The sequence below is a fragment of the Sarcophilus harrisii genome, chromosome 3, assembly GCF_902635505.1.
Source record: "Sarcophilus harrisii chromosome 3, mSarHar1.11, whole genome shotgun sequence".
Lineage (NCBI taxonomy): Eukaryota > Metazoa > Chordata > Mammalia > Dasyuromorphia > Dasyuridae > Sarcophilus > Sarcophilus harrisii.
Genome location: NC_045428.1, coordinates 233,046,715 through 233,059,777, shown reverse-complemented (window position 1 = coordinate 233,059,777; position 13,063 = coordinate 233,046,715). Strand labels below are relative to the sequence as shown.

Below are 13,063 nucleotides of genomic sequence, written 5' to 3'. Positions count from 1 at the left end.
TATAAAACATTTAAAATGTTTGCACTTTGCATATTCATATTTTATTTTCTTTGACCCAATGCTAACATTTGTGCCAATATGAAAAGTTAAATGAATCCTGTTTCTTTTTTCTTTAAAAGTGTATTTAAATATTAAAACTTAAACATTTAAAAAACATAAACATGTAAATATCAAAACATTTAAAAACACTATAATAAAAAATCTTATCAGTAACAACATAACCATCAATAACATGATGTCAACTTTTCTAAAAATTTTTTGAAAATAAACAGAACCTATTACTTTAGGACTGATTGTAAGCAATAGGAGTAAATGAATTTTCAAGTTATTCTTTTCACTTTGGGCTTTCTTCCTTTTTTTTGGATTAAATAAACATTATTTTTTTGGTCTCCAGTTCTAGATGCCCATGTAATATAGCCATAAATGTATATATTTGACAAAATCATCTTTGATTATTCAGATACCATCAATTAATATGATATTGTGATATATTAAAGAGAGGCATAGCTTCAAGAAATAAAAAAAAGCACCAAGTTCTCTGTACTTTGCCCTTTACATCAAGTGGTAAAGTAAAATGTATCCAATGGAAGGTGACCAAGGTGGCCTATGTCATATCAAATTTGGTTGAAGGAACTGAAAATCTTTATCATGGATAAGAGAAAACTCAAGGTGAACATGACAGCTTAGGGAGTTTGAAGGAAAATGGGATCAGATTTAATTTATTTGACTTTAGAGGATGAAACTAAGAGCAATAAATGGACAGTGAAAAAAAAGGCAAATTTGGCTGGTACCCAAAAAAATGCATGAATAGGACATCTCTGTCATTTGAATTATTATGGTAGAAACATTTAGCAAATGCTACATGTCATATTGAAAGTTTAAGTAGCTACATTTTTATTTTTGATCCATGGCAATAAAAAAAGTTTCAGAGAAAATTTCATTTCAAAGATTGGACTCAAAACAAAACAAAAATTGAGGCTTTTCCTGTTATGAGCAAAACTTGTACTAGGTACTTGTAAAAAGTATTTAGTAAGGTAAGGTATGTTGGGAAATGGGATAATCCTTTGAGGCCACCAAAGAATCATTTACTAAATGATTGAGTTATGACCTAGACTTTATTTTTTCAAATTATCAACATGACAATCAACCAAGTTTGTTAAGTAAGTTATGGTGATGAAGACTTTTATTACTGGTCTAATCCCAGATCTTCTGAAGTGAAAAACCAGGATAATCTCAGGTTCCTGAAAATGCCACAAGGTAAAGTCAAGGATAAGAATATAAAATCATTTTGTCATCTTTACATTTCATTGGGACATCAAGGGAAAAGCAGCAGAAACACCACAAATCCATCTAAAACTACATCAAAGTTATTCCAGAGGAGCTCCAGTGGCAAGTGTTCCTATTCATCATAAAGTTAAGCTCAAGAAAGAGAGTCTCATGAACTTGCCGGCTAAGAGGATTTTGGGTTCTAGGATACTAGGAAGTTTATAGTCCCTTTCTAAATAGTAATTCTATCAATCATCTCAATAGCAATTATGCTGAATGAATTATAAGGCTTCTGGTAAAGAGGTGAATTAAAAATAATTTTTATTCTTTTTTTTGGGGGAGTTATACTGCAACACCACTAATCATTTTCTGAGGTAGTATTTAATTTAAATATTCTCCCCTATCCTGAAGTAGGTAGTGTATGAATAGAATATTTATGTTTTCTAAAGATGAATATCAAGTATACTGATACTTTACCAATGGTTTCCATCGTATCTCTCTCTTCAATTAGAAGCTGTGCACGGGGAATATCAATGTGCATTCTCAGGGTCTGTTGTTTGTTCAAAGTATCTGAGGTTCTGGTATTCTTACTAGAAATGAAACCAGAGACATATATTGAAAAACAACAAGACAGCTTAATATTAAATGGGTTAAATATGCTTTTGATTCTGAATAATTGAAGGGAGAGGAAAGGGAAGCAAATCAAATTGTTTTTCAAAAATAGTTTCACTGTTATCTGCTTGTAATATAGAAGTTGTTTAATAAATGCTTGTTGGTGATTGGCTTGAAGGACATAAATCATGTTAATTTCAAGCTGATATCAAAGGGGTTAGAAAAATACAAATAATGCTGTGATAATCTAAATATCTTAAAATGATTCCATTTGTAAAATCTAAATGAAACTGCTATTTTGATAAATGCTAAGGAAAGATAACTATATAGCAAGTAGTCAGTAAGTAGGTGGATATATGGAAAAATTTATATCAGGATATTTTTTTCTTTAGGTTAACATCATAAATCATAAATTCTCATCTGGCATTGTTTTAGTTCTTTCAAAATATACTTTGAGACACAATTATTGTATTTCAAAATTTGCTTATTAGAAAGTTAATCTTAGAATCTAAATAATTATGTGGTGAAAACAATTGAAATATGCAATAAAATGTGTGTATAATCATTCAGTAAAATTCTTCAATGAACACTACTGCATTACAAAAATTGAACAAAATTAGCTACCTATAAAATATGTCAATAAAGATTAACAATCCTAAAAATAAAAGTAATTACTCAACCAATGACAGAATTATAAGTACTAGATAGCTGCTTTTAAAAATTATATTAACAGAAATATATTTTAAAAAGTAACAAAGAGCTAAAAATTAAATGTATTAAACTATTGTTTAATGAGTGAGGAATTCAGAGGTATTGATGAAGTTGTCCAAATCTTGATTCACTAACATGAAAAATATTTCTAATCACTTTAGGAAATAACATTGATGAGAAAATATTGAGCCAAGTTTGAGATACTTTTAATGACAATGAATTTATATCCAATATATTCATATACATATAAATGTATACATGTATTTCAGCCTATATCTTGTTGTTGAAGAATACATTTAGTACTGCTTTTCTTTCTTAACAAGGGTAATGTTAACATACATTACTTACAGATTTCTTTTTTAAATAATAGCTTTTTATTTTCAAAATGTATGCAAAGATAGTTTTCAACATTCATCCTTGTAAAACTTTAATTACAAATTTTTAATATCAAATGAATCAGATTCATTAAAAAAATTCTGAGAATAATTCTGGTCTCAAACATTTACCACTTTCCAGCTGTGTGATCCCAATTGCCTCAGCAAAAAAAAAAAAAATTCTGAGAATTGTTTCTGATTTGTTTCAAATTAATAATTTGAATATTTTCTTCCACCATATTAATTTTCACCCAAATAGATTAAGATCAATTTATCTAGCTATATCTATATAAATGTGAGGAAGTATAACTTTTTACTTTAGAACTTAATCTCAGACTAGCTCTATTCTATTACACAGATCATTTAATTCAATAAAAAAATTATCATTAGGTAATTTAATTGAATAATTATAAACTGTTAGACCATATGTTTCACAAACCAGATATAAGACTCCTTTTTAAAATAAAAAAAAATAGCTGCCAAGTCATTCTATACTTGCATAAAATTCAGAGCATTTCAGTTTCTTGGGTCTCAGTCATATTTTGCTTAGAACCTCTATTTTTCTACTACAAATATATGAAAAACTGCATAGAAACTTTAACAATTTAATCAAGGATTGGGTTCTGTTCTTGTGCAAGAAACAAACAGATCAAGTTCTAGTCTCATTATGAATAGTTTAAAGTAGTCACCTTTTCTGATTTATTAGAAATGAAGAAGGCATAAAGGCCATATTTAGACAATCATAAAGGTTATGCTGTCAGATTGGTTTAGGAATAAAGCTGAACAACCTCCCTGAAACACTGGAATTTGTACAGAGCTGTTTGACTAGCCCTTACCAAGAAGGATAAAGAAAACTCATGGAAAATTCAATTACTTTGCTAGAAGTTATAATACCAAATAAAAATGGTCACCAAATTAAAGTGAACCACATCAAAAATCTGAACATAAAGCAATAAAAATATGAAGAATATCCTCATGATCACATTTTAAAGTTGTTATCCAAATATCTTATCAGGAGACATTTGTCTACTACTTAAAGATATTATTCATAAATATTTTTTGAGGTATATTTTATTTTCATTTTCTGTTCAGTAGACCATAATTTAATTGGTGTCATATTTAACTCTGAAATTATATTTCATTGAGAAGCATTAATTAATAAAAGTACTAAAAAATAAAGAACACAAAGGAATAATTACTAATTTAAAAAAATTAAGCTGATCCCTCAGGAACAATGCAGTTATGTTTTTTTATAGGTAGCATACAACTCATTCTCTTATATTACTCCAAACCATCAAATATATTTTATAATTTCAGAGGCTGTGTGATTTCATCATTGCAAATATTGCCTTTGATGGAACAAATATACTCCAATCATGGTTTCTCATTCCGTGCAATTGATATCTTCTATGATATCCATTTCCTCATAAATTCTCTGGTGTGAGTAGCATCCAATTTTTGGGGGATCTTTCTCTAGAACTTCTGACATACCAGGGATGCCATGGGGCACATGCATTCTCTATTGGTTATCTCTCAATATCTATACATAATCAACCCACCTCTATGAGGGTACTTTTACCTTGTAAGCAAAATTACATTTTTTCATGTGATCAAATGTCATGCTGCAGCAAGTTATGATGATTGAGATAAAAGTTTAGGATGATGTTCAAGTGAACTCATAAAAGGTTAATAGGAACTTTATGACTAATTTCATTGTTTTCCTCTGACATTATTATGAGTATCATTATGAATATAATGAAATCATTAACAAATGATTTATTCAACTGTGATTATATGAACTGCTTTTCCTTATAAGTGAATCACACTTCTCAAAAGATCTTTTAAAAAGACTAACAGCTTTATTTTCAGTATTAACTGAAATAAACCTCATACTATTATGAATGGGAACAATGTCTGATGGTAGGCCAGATCTCACTTCATTTATGCCCTCTTATCTAATATGACTTGGGTATAGCATGCATGTCCACACAAGTCAACCAATCCTGTGTTTATTGTTTGCTATGTTCAAGGATTGATTTAGGCCCTGGTGATATAGGTGCAAAGAAAGACACAATAACTATTCTCAGAAATTTACATTCAAATAGGAAAGAAAAAAAGACTTATCTCTATCTATCTACATATCTACATATATCTTTATAGTATTAATATAAAGTGAATAAATACAAATATTTAAAAAGTAGTTAAATATGAAGCAGTTTGGGGAAAAGCTTTATGAAGATGCTGTTTGATTTGTCTCTTGAAGAAAGAGAAGAACTCTATGAAACAGAGGCAAGGAGGAAGTGTATTCCAGATGTGGAATAAATGGCCAAATCCAAAGCATGGAGACAGGAGTATAAAATGTGAGGAACAGAAAAAAATGACAAGTTTGTCTGGATTGTAAAGTTTAATTGGAATAAAAGAAGTATTAAAAATACCTAGGGTTTAGAGTAAATTGAATTGTAACCAAATAGGAGAACAATGATAGACTTGTTCAACTTTTATTTGCCTCTACTTTTCTTTGCTAACATTGGACAAGATAGATGACAGCAATAAAGATAATAGGAAACTAACTTTAAAGAGGAGTATAAATATAATGAGAGAACCCAGCTGCCCTTATATCTTAAGTCACCAAGAACAGATAAACTACAATTAGGGGCAGAGTTTTCTAAATTGTAAGGCATCTACAACTAGTGGGTGGGGATAGGGAAAAAGTCTGGAAGGGATAAAAGAAGAGAAAGCAGTAACTAAAATAGTATATATTTTTTCCCATCAAAAGTGTGGAGATAATCTCAGATTTTATTGAGGAAAAATTCTATCAAGAGAAAACAAATAAGTAATCATATGTCATGAGTGATCTGATATGGAAGGATGGACATAATGCTTTAAATAGCATTATTGAATACAAAAATGGGAAAAATAATCAGATTGTACATAGTAGATGTACATAGTAGATACCTGAACTGAATGTTTCAACTGCATTGAATGTTTGACAAAATTTTGAAATATTATTAATACCAAAAAAGGAACTGAAAGAGCATGAATAACTACCAGCTAATATCATTACTCTTCTAGTTTTTATGAATACCATCTACACTCTGAAAAAGTATATCTTTCATAAAGCTATAAAAAGGAATATATATTTGCAAATGATATTCAACAATAGAGCACATCTTGACTTTTTTAGTTTAATTAAAGACATGGAGAATATAAAAATGTTACTGTTTGTCATTTGTGGATCATGAAAAAAAAATTGGTTCAGTAAACCAAAATACTGTAATGTAGATCATTTTAAAATAAAAAGTCTCCCACCCTTAAATCAAAATCATTCAAAATTGAAATAACAGCAGGGAAAAAAATCTGTTTGGCAATATGCTGATTAAAACATACAAGAAAAGATTTTAATTACAGAGATGAATGCTTGACAATGATTTTCATGTGTGTGATGGAAAAGGCCCAGAAATGAATCCAAGTTGAGGTACTACAGCTGCTTCTACATGTGGATGACATTGTACTTATTACATCAAATCTCAAGACATTATAATATCTTGTGGAAAAGAATCATTTAAAGAGTTTGGCCTGACCATCTCTATAGAAAAGACCAAGTGGATGAAAAAAAAATCTATTCTCCAGATGTATGAATAATTTTGTCACCCCTCTCTGGTCTAAAGAGGAAGTTGAGAGTGATTTTGGGCTTCCCATCTTTTAATTGGTGTTCTCAGAGAATGTAATAGCAGGATTTGACAGGCTAGTAAGTAGATTTACAAACAAAACCCCCCAAACAAATAAAGTATAAGGACCACTTTTTGAGTACCTCATAAAGTGGAGAAAATTACTCTTTTCAGTTCCTAAAGCTTTATGTGCTCTCTAAGCTTGAAATTATTTTCCCATGGACTCTGCTTTGTTTCACTTATTCTTATGGTACCCTATTAGTAAGTACACCTTTTAAAAGCTTCTCAAAAGAGACAAAGTCAGAGTGGGCAATTAAATGGCAGGAACTCGCCTGAGCTCTGCTTCACGATTCTCCAAGTACCTTTAAATAACAAATTCTAGACCTGCAGAATCAACAGAATGATGGGATTAAACAATTTTCTAGCCCAAGAAAATTTAGAAGTTGGTAGTAACGATCTGTTGCACTAGGATAAGACTGAAGTGCAGTCCAGTGCAGGATATGTTAACACAGATGAGGCACAAGTAAACCAGGAACACGTCTTATAAGGCAATTGAATCAATGGCAGCAGTGGCAGTTTTTGGACCTTTCAGACCACAAATGGTAAAGGAATCAGAAAAAGATTATGGGGTCTCTTTGCTAGCACCACGGCAAGGGCATTTTCTATTCTTGAATCTTAGTTACAGTCTTCTGCCTCAATACTAGGGCAAGGAAGAGCACTAACATATGAAAGCTTGTGACTTCAGGGGAGCTGGGACCCTACTCACAATTCCAGAGTAGAAAAGAATACTTGTGCTCACTCACAGGCCATTGCATTGTATGGAAGAGTTAAAAACATACCTATTCCTAGATCAGACTACTTTGGAAGAATTGAAAGAATTACCTCCAAAAACAGCTGAATAAAAAGCCTGAAGCTTGGGATGGTGCCCCCTCCATTTCAAAAGCAGAGCTTCACTTTAATGTAGATTTTAAAAATCAACAAATAGAATGGAAAATGAGCAAACAGCAGAAAAATATCCTGACTATAGAAGGTTACTATTGTGATAGGGAAGATCAAAACACAAACTCAGAAGAAAAATGTGAACTGGCCTCTGGCCATTAGAAGCATTCAAAAGAAATCAAGAGAAGTAGAAGAAAAATTAGGAAGAAAAATGAGAGCAATGCAAGAAAATCATGGAAAAGAAGATATAACAGCTTGATAAAGAAGGTACAAAAAATACTGAAGAAAACACTATCTTAAAAAACAAAATAGACCACATGGTAATAGAAACACAAAAATCTAATGAAGTGAAGTATGCTCTGAAAAGAATTGGACAAATGGAAAAAAGATATTAAAAAATTCATTGAAGAGAACTCTTTAAGAAGCAGAAGGGACCAAATAGAAAAGGAGAGACAAAATCTCATTGAAGAAATAATTCTTTAAAAATTAGAAATAGGGAAGCAAAAGTCAATGACTATGTGATATTAAGAAACAATAAAACAAAATGAAAAGAATGAAAAAATTAGAAGAAAATTTATAATATCTCCATGGAAAAACAACTTACTTGGAAAATAGATTTAGGAAAAATAATTTAAGAATTATTGGACTACCCAAAAGCCATGACCCCCCTAAATAAGCCTAGACATTATTTTTCAAGAAATTACCATGATAAATTTATCTTATATTCTCCTAAAATCATAACTTTCAGGAATATTATAGCTTGATTCCAGAGCTCTGGGTAGAAGGGAGGCAGATTGGAGGAGGTAAAAATTAGAAGCAAAACATTTTTTGAGAATAGACAAGGTGATGTCAGATTGGCTAAGATGACAGGAAAAAATAATGATGATTGTTGGAGGGGATGCGGGAAAACTGGGACATTGATGCATTGTTGGTGGAGTTGTGAACGGGTCCAACCATTTTGGAGAGTAGTTTGGAACTATGCTCAAAAAGTTATCAAACTGTGCATACCCTTTGATCCAGCAGTGTTACTACTGGGATTATATCCCAAAGAGATTATAAAGAAGGGAAAGGGACCTGTATGTGCACGAATGTTTGCGGCAGCCCTTTTTGTAGTGGCTAGAAACTGGAAACTGAATGGATGTCCATCAGTTGGAGAATGGCTGAATAAATTGTGGTATATGAAAATTATGGAATATTACTGTTCTGTAAGAAATGACCAACAGGATGATTTCAGAAAGGCCTGGAGAGACTTACACGAACTGATGCTGAGTGAAATGAGCAGGACCAGGGGATCATTATATACTTCAACAACAATACTAGATGATGACCAGTTCTGATGGATCAGGCCATCCTCAGCAACGAGATCAACCAAATCATTTCTAATGGAGCAGTAATGAACTGAGCTAGCTATGCCCAGAAAACTAACTCTGGGAGATGACTAAAAACCATTACATTAAATCCCCAATCCCTATATTTATGCACACATGCATTTTTGATTTCCTTCACAAGCTAATTGTACAATAATTCAGAGTCTGATTCTTTTTGTACAGCAAAATAATGTTTTGGTCATGTATACTTATTGTGTATCTAAGTTATATTTTAATATATTTAACATCTATTGGTCATCCTGTCATCTAGGGGAGGGGGTGGGGGTGGGGTAAGAGGTGAAAAATTGGAACAAGAGGTTTGGCAATTGTTAATGCTGTAAAGTTACCCATGTATAAATCCTATAAATAAAAGGCTATTAAATAAAAAAAAAAAAGAGAATAGACAAGGTGAAAGGAGAGAGAGATAATAGGATAAACAGGGGAAGAAAAGGATGGAAGGAAATACATAGTTGATAATCAGTACTGTAAAAAAAATTATAGCAAGTTTCTCTGATAAAGACTTCATTTCTGAAATATACTCAAAATACTTGAAAAAAAAACCAGTCAAATTTACAGAAATGAGTCATTCCTCAACAGTAAATGTTCAAAGGCTATGAATAGATAGTTTTCAAAGTAATTAAAGCTATCTAATGTCATATAAAAATGCTCTAAATAACCATTAGAGAAATGCAAACCAAAATAACTTAGAGCTACCACCATACACACACCAGATTGTGATAGAAAAGGAAAATGACAAATATTGCAAGGGATGGGGAAAAATTAAAACATTAATGCACTGTTGCTGAAGTTGTATACTGATTCAACAATTCTGGAAAGCAATTTAGAAGTATATCCAAAGGGCTATAAAACCATTTGAACAAGTGATATCACCAACAGTCCTGTACTTCAAAGATACAACAACAAAAAGGAAAGGGAACTATATGTACAACAATAGTTATATTAGCTCTTTTAGTAGTAGCAAAGTATTGACAATTGAAGGCATGTCCATTAATTAGAGAATGGCTAAACAAATTGTATGTGATTGGGAGAAAATACTATTTTGTTATCAGAAATGTTGATCAGGATGCTCTGAGAAAACCTAAAAACATTTATATGAACTGATGCAAAGTGAAATGAAGAGAACCAGGAGAACATTGTATACAATAACATCAATATTGTGTGATGATATACTGTGAATAACTTAGCTTTTTTCAGAAGTACATGGTTCAAGATAATTCTGAAGATGCTATCTATCTCTTGAGAAAAAGCTAGTGAAAACTGAATGCACAATGAAGATACTTTTTTTTCTTTTCTTTTTTCCTTTTTCTTTTTTTTTTCTTTCATAGCATGACTTACATGGAAATATGTTTTATGTGACTACATATATCAAATTATGTCATTTTTTTGCTAATAAATACAGGGGAGAGAGAATTTGGAATTTAAAATTTTTGGGAAAAGAATGTAAGATTATTTTTACATGTAATTGGGAAAAACAGAATATTAAGTTACTTTATAAGAGCCTTAAATAAAGGTACTCATATTGCTTCTACATTGATTACCATGTAAAAGTTTGAAGTGATGGCATTAGAAAATCATTATAATCTCTCAGTGATATTCTTAGAACTCTAAAGGAAGATGTAGTCATTGTAGGATCAGACACTTGCTTATAACAGTGGGAATTGGGATAAGAATTTTGAGAGTTTTTATTCACTATGTTAAATTAAGAAGTTTGTTTAATTCAAACATAAAGAGGGTTTTTAATTAGTAGCTCTATACTTTGAACTCTATCACATAGGGCAAGCAAGTTGAGTAGGATTCTAAGAAAAGGTATATTGAAAGTATTTTCTTTAATATTTGTTAGTTTTGCAAACCCTTAATGAATCCTTAACAGGGAAATTCAGGTAAATATACTTGTATGGAAAATTATGTGATGAATGAAAAATATGTAAACCACTTTACATATATATATATATATAATATCTATATATAAAATATCATAATTTAAAACTCAAATTATTACAGAAACTTGGAAAATGTTAACATTAAGTCTACAGATGATGAGCTTCATTCTTACCTCATAAGCATTTCAGCTAAACTCTTTGCATCTGGGGAGCAAAGAAAACCCAAATAATAGTTAATGTCAACAAAACATAAGCAACTCATTAACATTTTTTCTATTTAGAATATATATTTTTGGGTTTTAAACTCTATAATTTCTATGATCCGTATTAGGCAATTAAAAATGGAATTGTTCCTGTTCAAACCACTGTCAATAGCAAAGCAGTTCTATAATTATCTCCCTACACTTGATTGTCATATGTCTTTTATTAAAAAAAAATTAGTAGGAAATCTTCTCAAAAACATGATGAATTTTAATGATAAACTAATGACCAATATGGAAAATTCAATTTTATTTTACACAGATTATAATTTAGAAAAGTTTGTCAATAAGGAGAAACATTACTTTTTCTTTTTAAAAATAAATTTTTATTTTTTACATTTCTATAACTTCCTCCTATTTCACTCCCCTACCCCTCACTTTTCAGAGCCATATCCCATAAAATAAATTAGTAGCTTTTAAATTAGCAGAGAGAAAGAGGGAAAATTAATTTAAATGAATAATATATCAAAAAGTTTGGAAATAGGCTCTACATTTGTGGACTTCTCACTATTGCCCAGGAATGGGGTAGGGATTTTGTTTTTTTTTTTGAGCCATATTTGTTCTTTATAATTTTCTAACATTCACTTTTGATTTTGGGGACATTGTGAATATTGTTTTTGTTTTCATTCTCCTCTGAATTGGTACATGCAGATTTTTCTATGTTTCTTTGTATTCATCACATTTGCTATCTTACAGTACAACTACATTACAGTATATTCATGTACTATGGTTTGTTTAGTCATTCCAAACTGATGGTTATCTCCTTTGATTCAAACTTTTTGGCCACTTAAAAGAAAGGTAGTTTTATAAACATTTTAAAGATACTTTAAAATGTATTTTATAGACCGAAGAATAATTAAATTCCATTATTTAATTTTTTGATAGTTATATATCTTTTCAGACCATAAATGTTTTATTAAACTAACATTAGATTATAAGGTTCAGACATATATTAAGGAATATTACTTTTTCCTACCTAAAATAAAATCAAGGTATAGTACAATGATTGCTAGTTCTTGTTTGAGTATCTAAAGTATTGATTATACTTAGAAGGGATAAGAAATCTAAGAAATCTAAACTTCTCCTTAAACAGCATGTGTATGACATATATGTGTATATGTTATATACACATATATATGTTTATGTATATGTGATTTAACAAAAATAAAGAATATATATTAGAAAATCTACAGTAGAGAATTTTACTTTATTCCTATAATTCCTTGTTTCCTTTAAAACTCGGATTATCACATTTTCTATACAAACCTACAAACCTTTTTTTTTTTTTTTTTTTTTGTCAAGAGGTACAAAACTTTATTTTTGGTATGTAGTAATCAGGCAAAGTTCCTAGAGAATTTGTCAAAGCTCTAGTTTCTAAGAGTACTCTCCCTCAGATTTATTTTGTATATATTTATTTATATATCTGTTGTCTTCCACTTACCCCCAGATCCTAGGAAAAGCAAAGAGGACTCCTATAAAGTCTTGGTTCCATGGGAAAAGATATTTCGGATGTTACTAGATGTATAGTGGTTAACACTAATTTTTTTTAAAATACTAAATAGGTAGCCCACAGAATGAGTTAGAGAAAAATGGAAGAGATTCATAGTCTCCTCAGAGTGAGATAAAATCTTGGGAATCATCACTACTTTTATACTAAGCTCTGGGGTTAGCATGTAGACCAAAGAAAAGCAGTGAATGAACCAAGAAGAGTGAGAATTCCTTTATGACTTTTACTCCCATTTTTTAAAATTATTTTTTTCTGGTTATACATGTATATTAACTTTTAAATATACATTTCTTTATGAATCACGTTGGGAGAGAAAGATCAGAACAAAAGGGAAAAATGATGAAAGGAAAAAAAAAAGAAAATAAAAGTGAACACAGCATGTGCTGATTTACATTCAATCTCCATAGTTCTCTTTTTGGATGCAAATGGTTTTTTCTATCCAAAGTTTATTGGGATTG

General features: G+C 30.5%; 1 protein-coding gene across 2 annotated transcripts in view; it reads right to left on the bottom strand.

Annotated features, from left to right (window-relative positions):
* DSCAM (DS cell adhesion molecule) overlaps window positions 1-13,063 on the bottom strand; it is a 683,895-nt gene that overhangs the window by 23,386 nt on the left and 647,446 nt on the right. For both annotated transcript variants that reach the window (XM_031959192.1, XM_031959191.1), the window contains exons 28-29: window positions 11,012-11,042; window positions 1,744-1,856 (exon numbers count right to left, since the gene is read on the bottom strand). In XM_031959192.1, coding sequence (XP_031815052.1) covers window positions 1,744-1,856; window positions 11,012-11,042 — 144 coding nt within the window. The remainder of the gene's footprint in view (window positions 1-1,743; window positions 1,857-11,011; window positions 11,043-13,063) is intronic.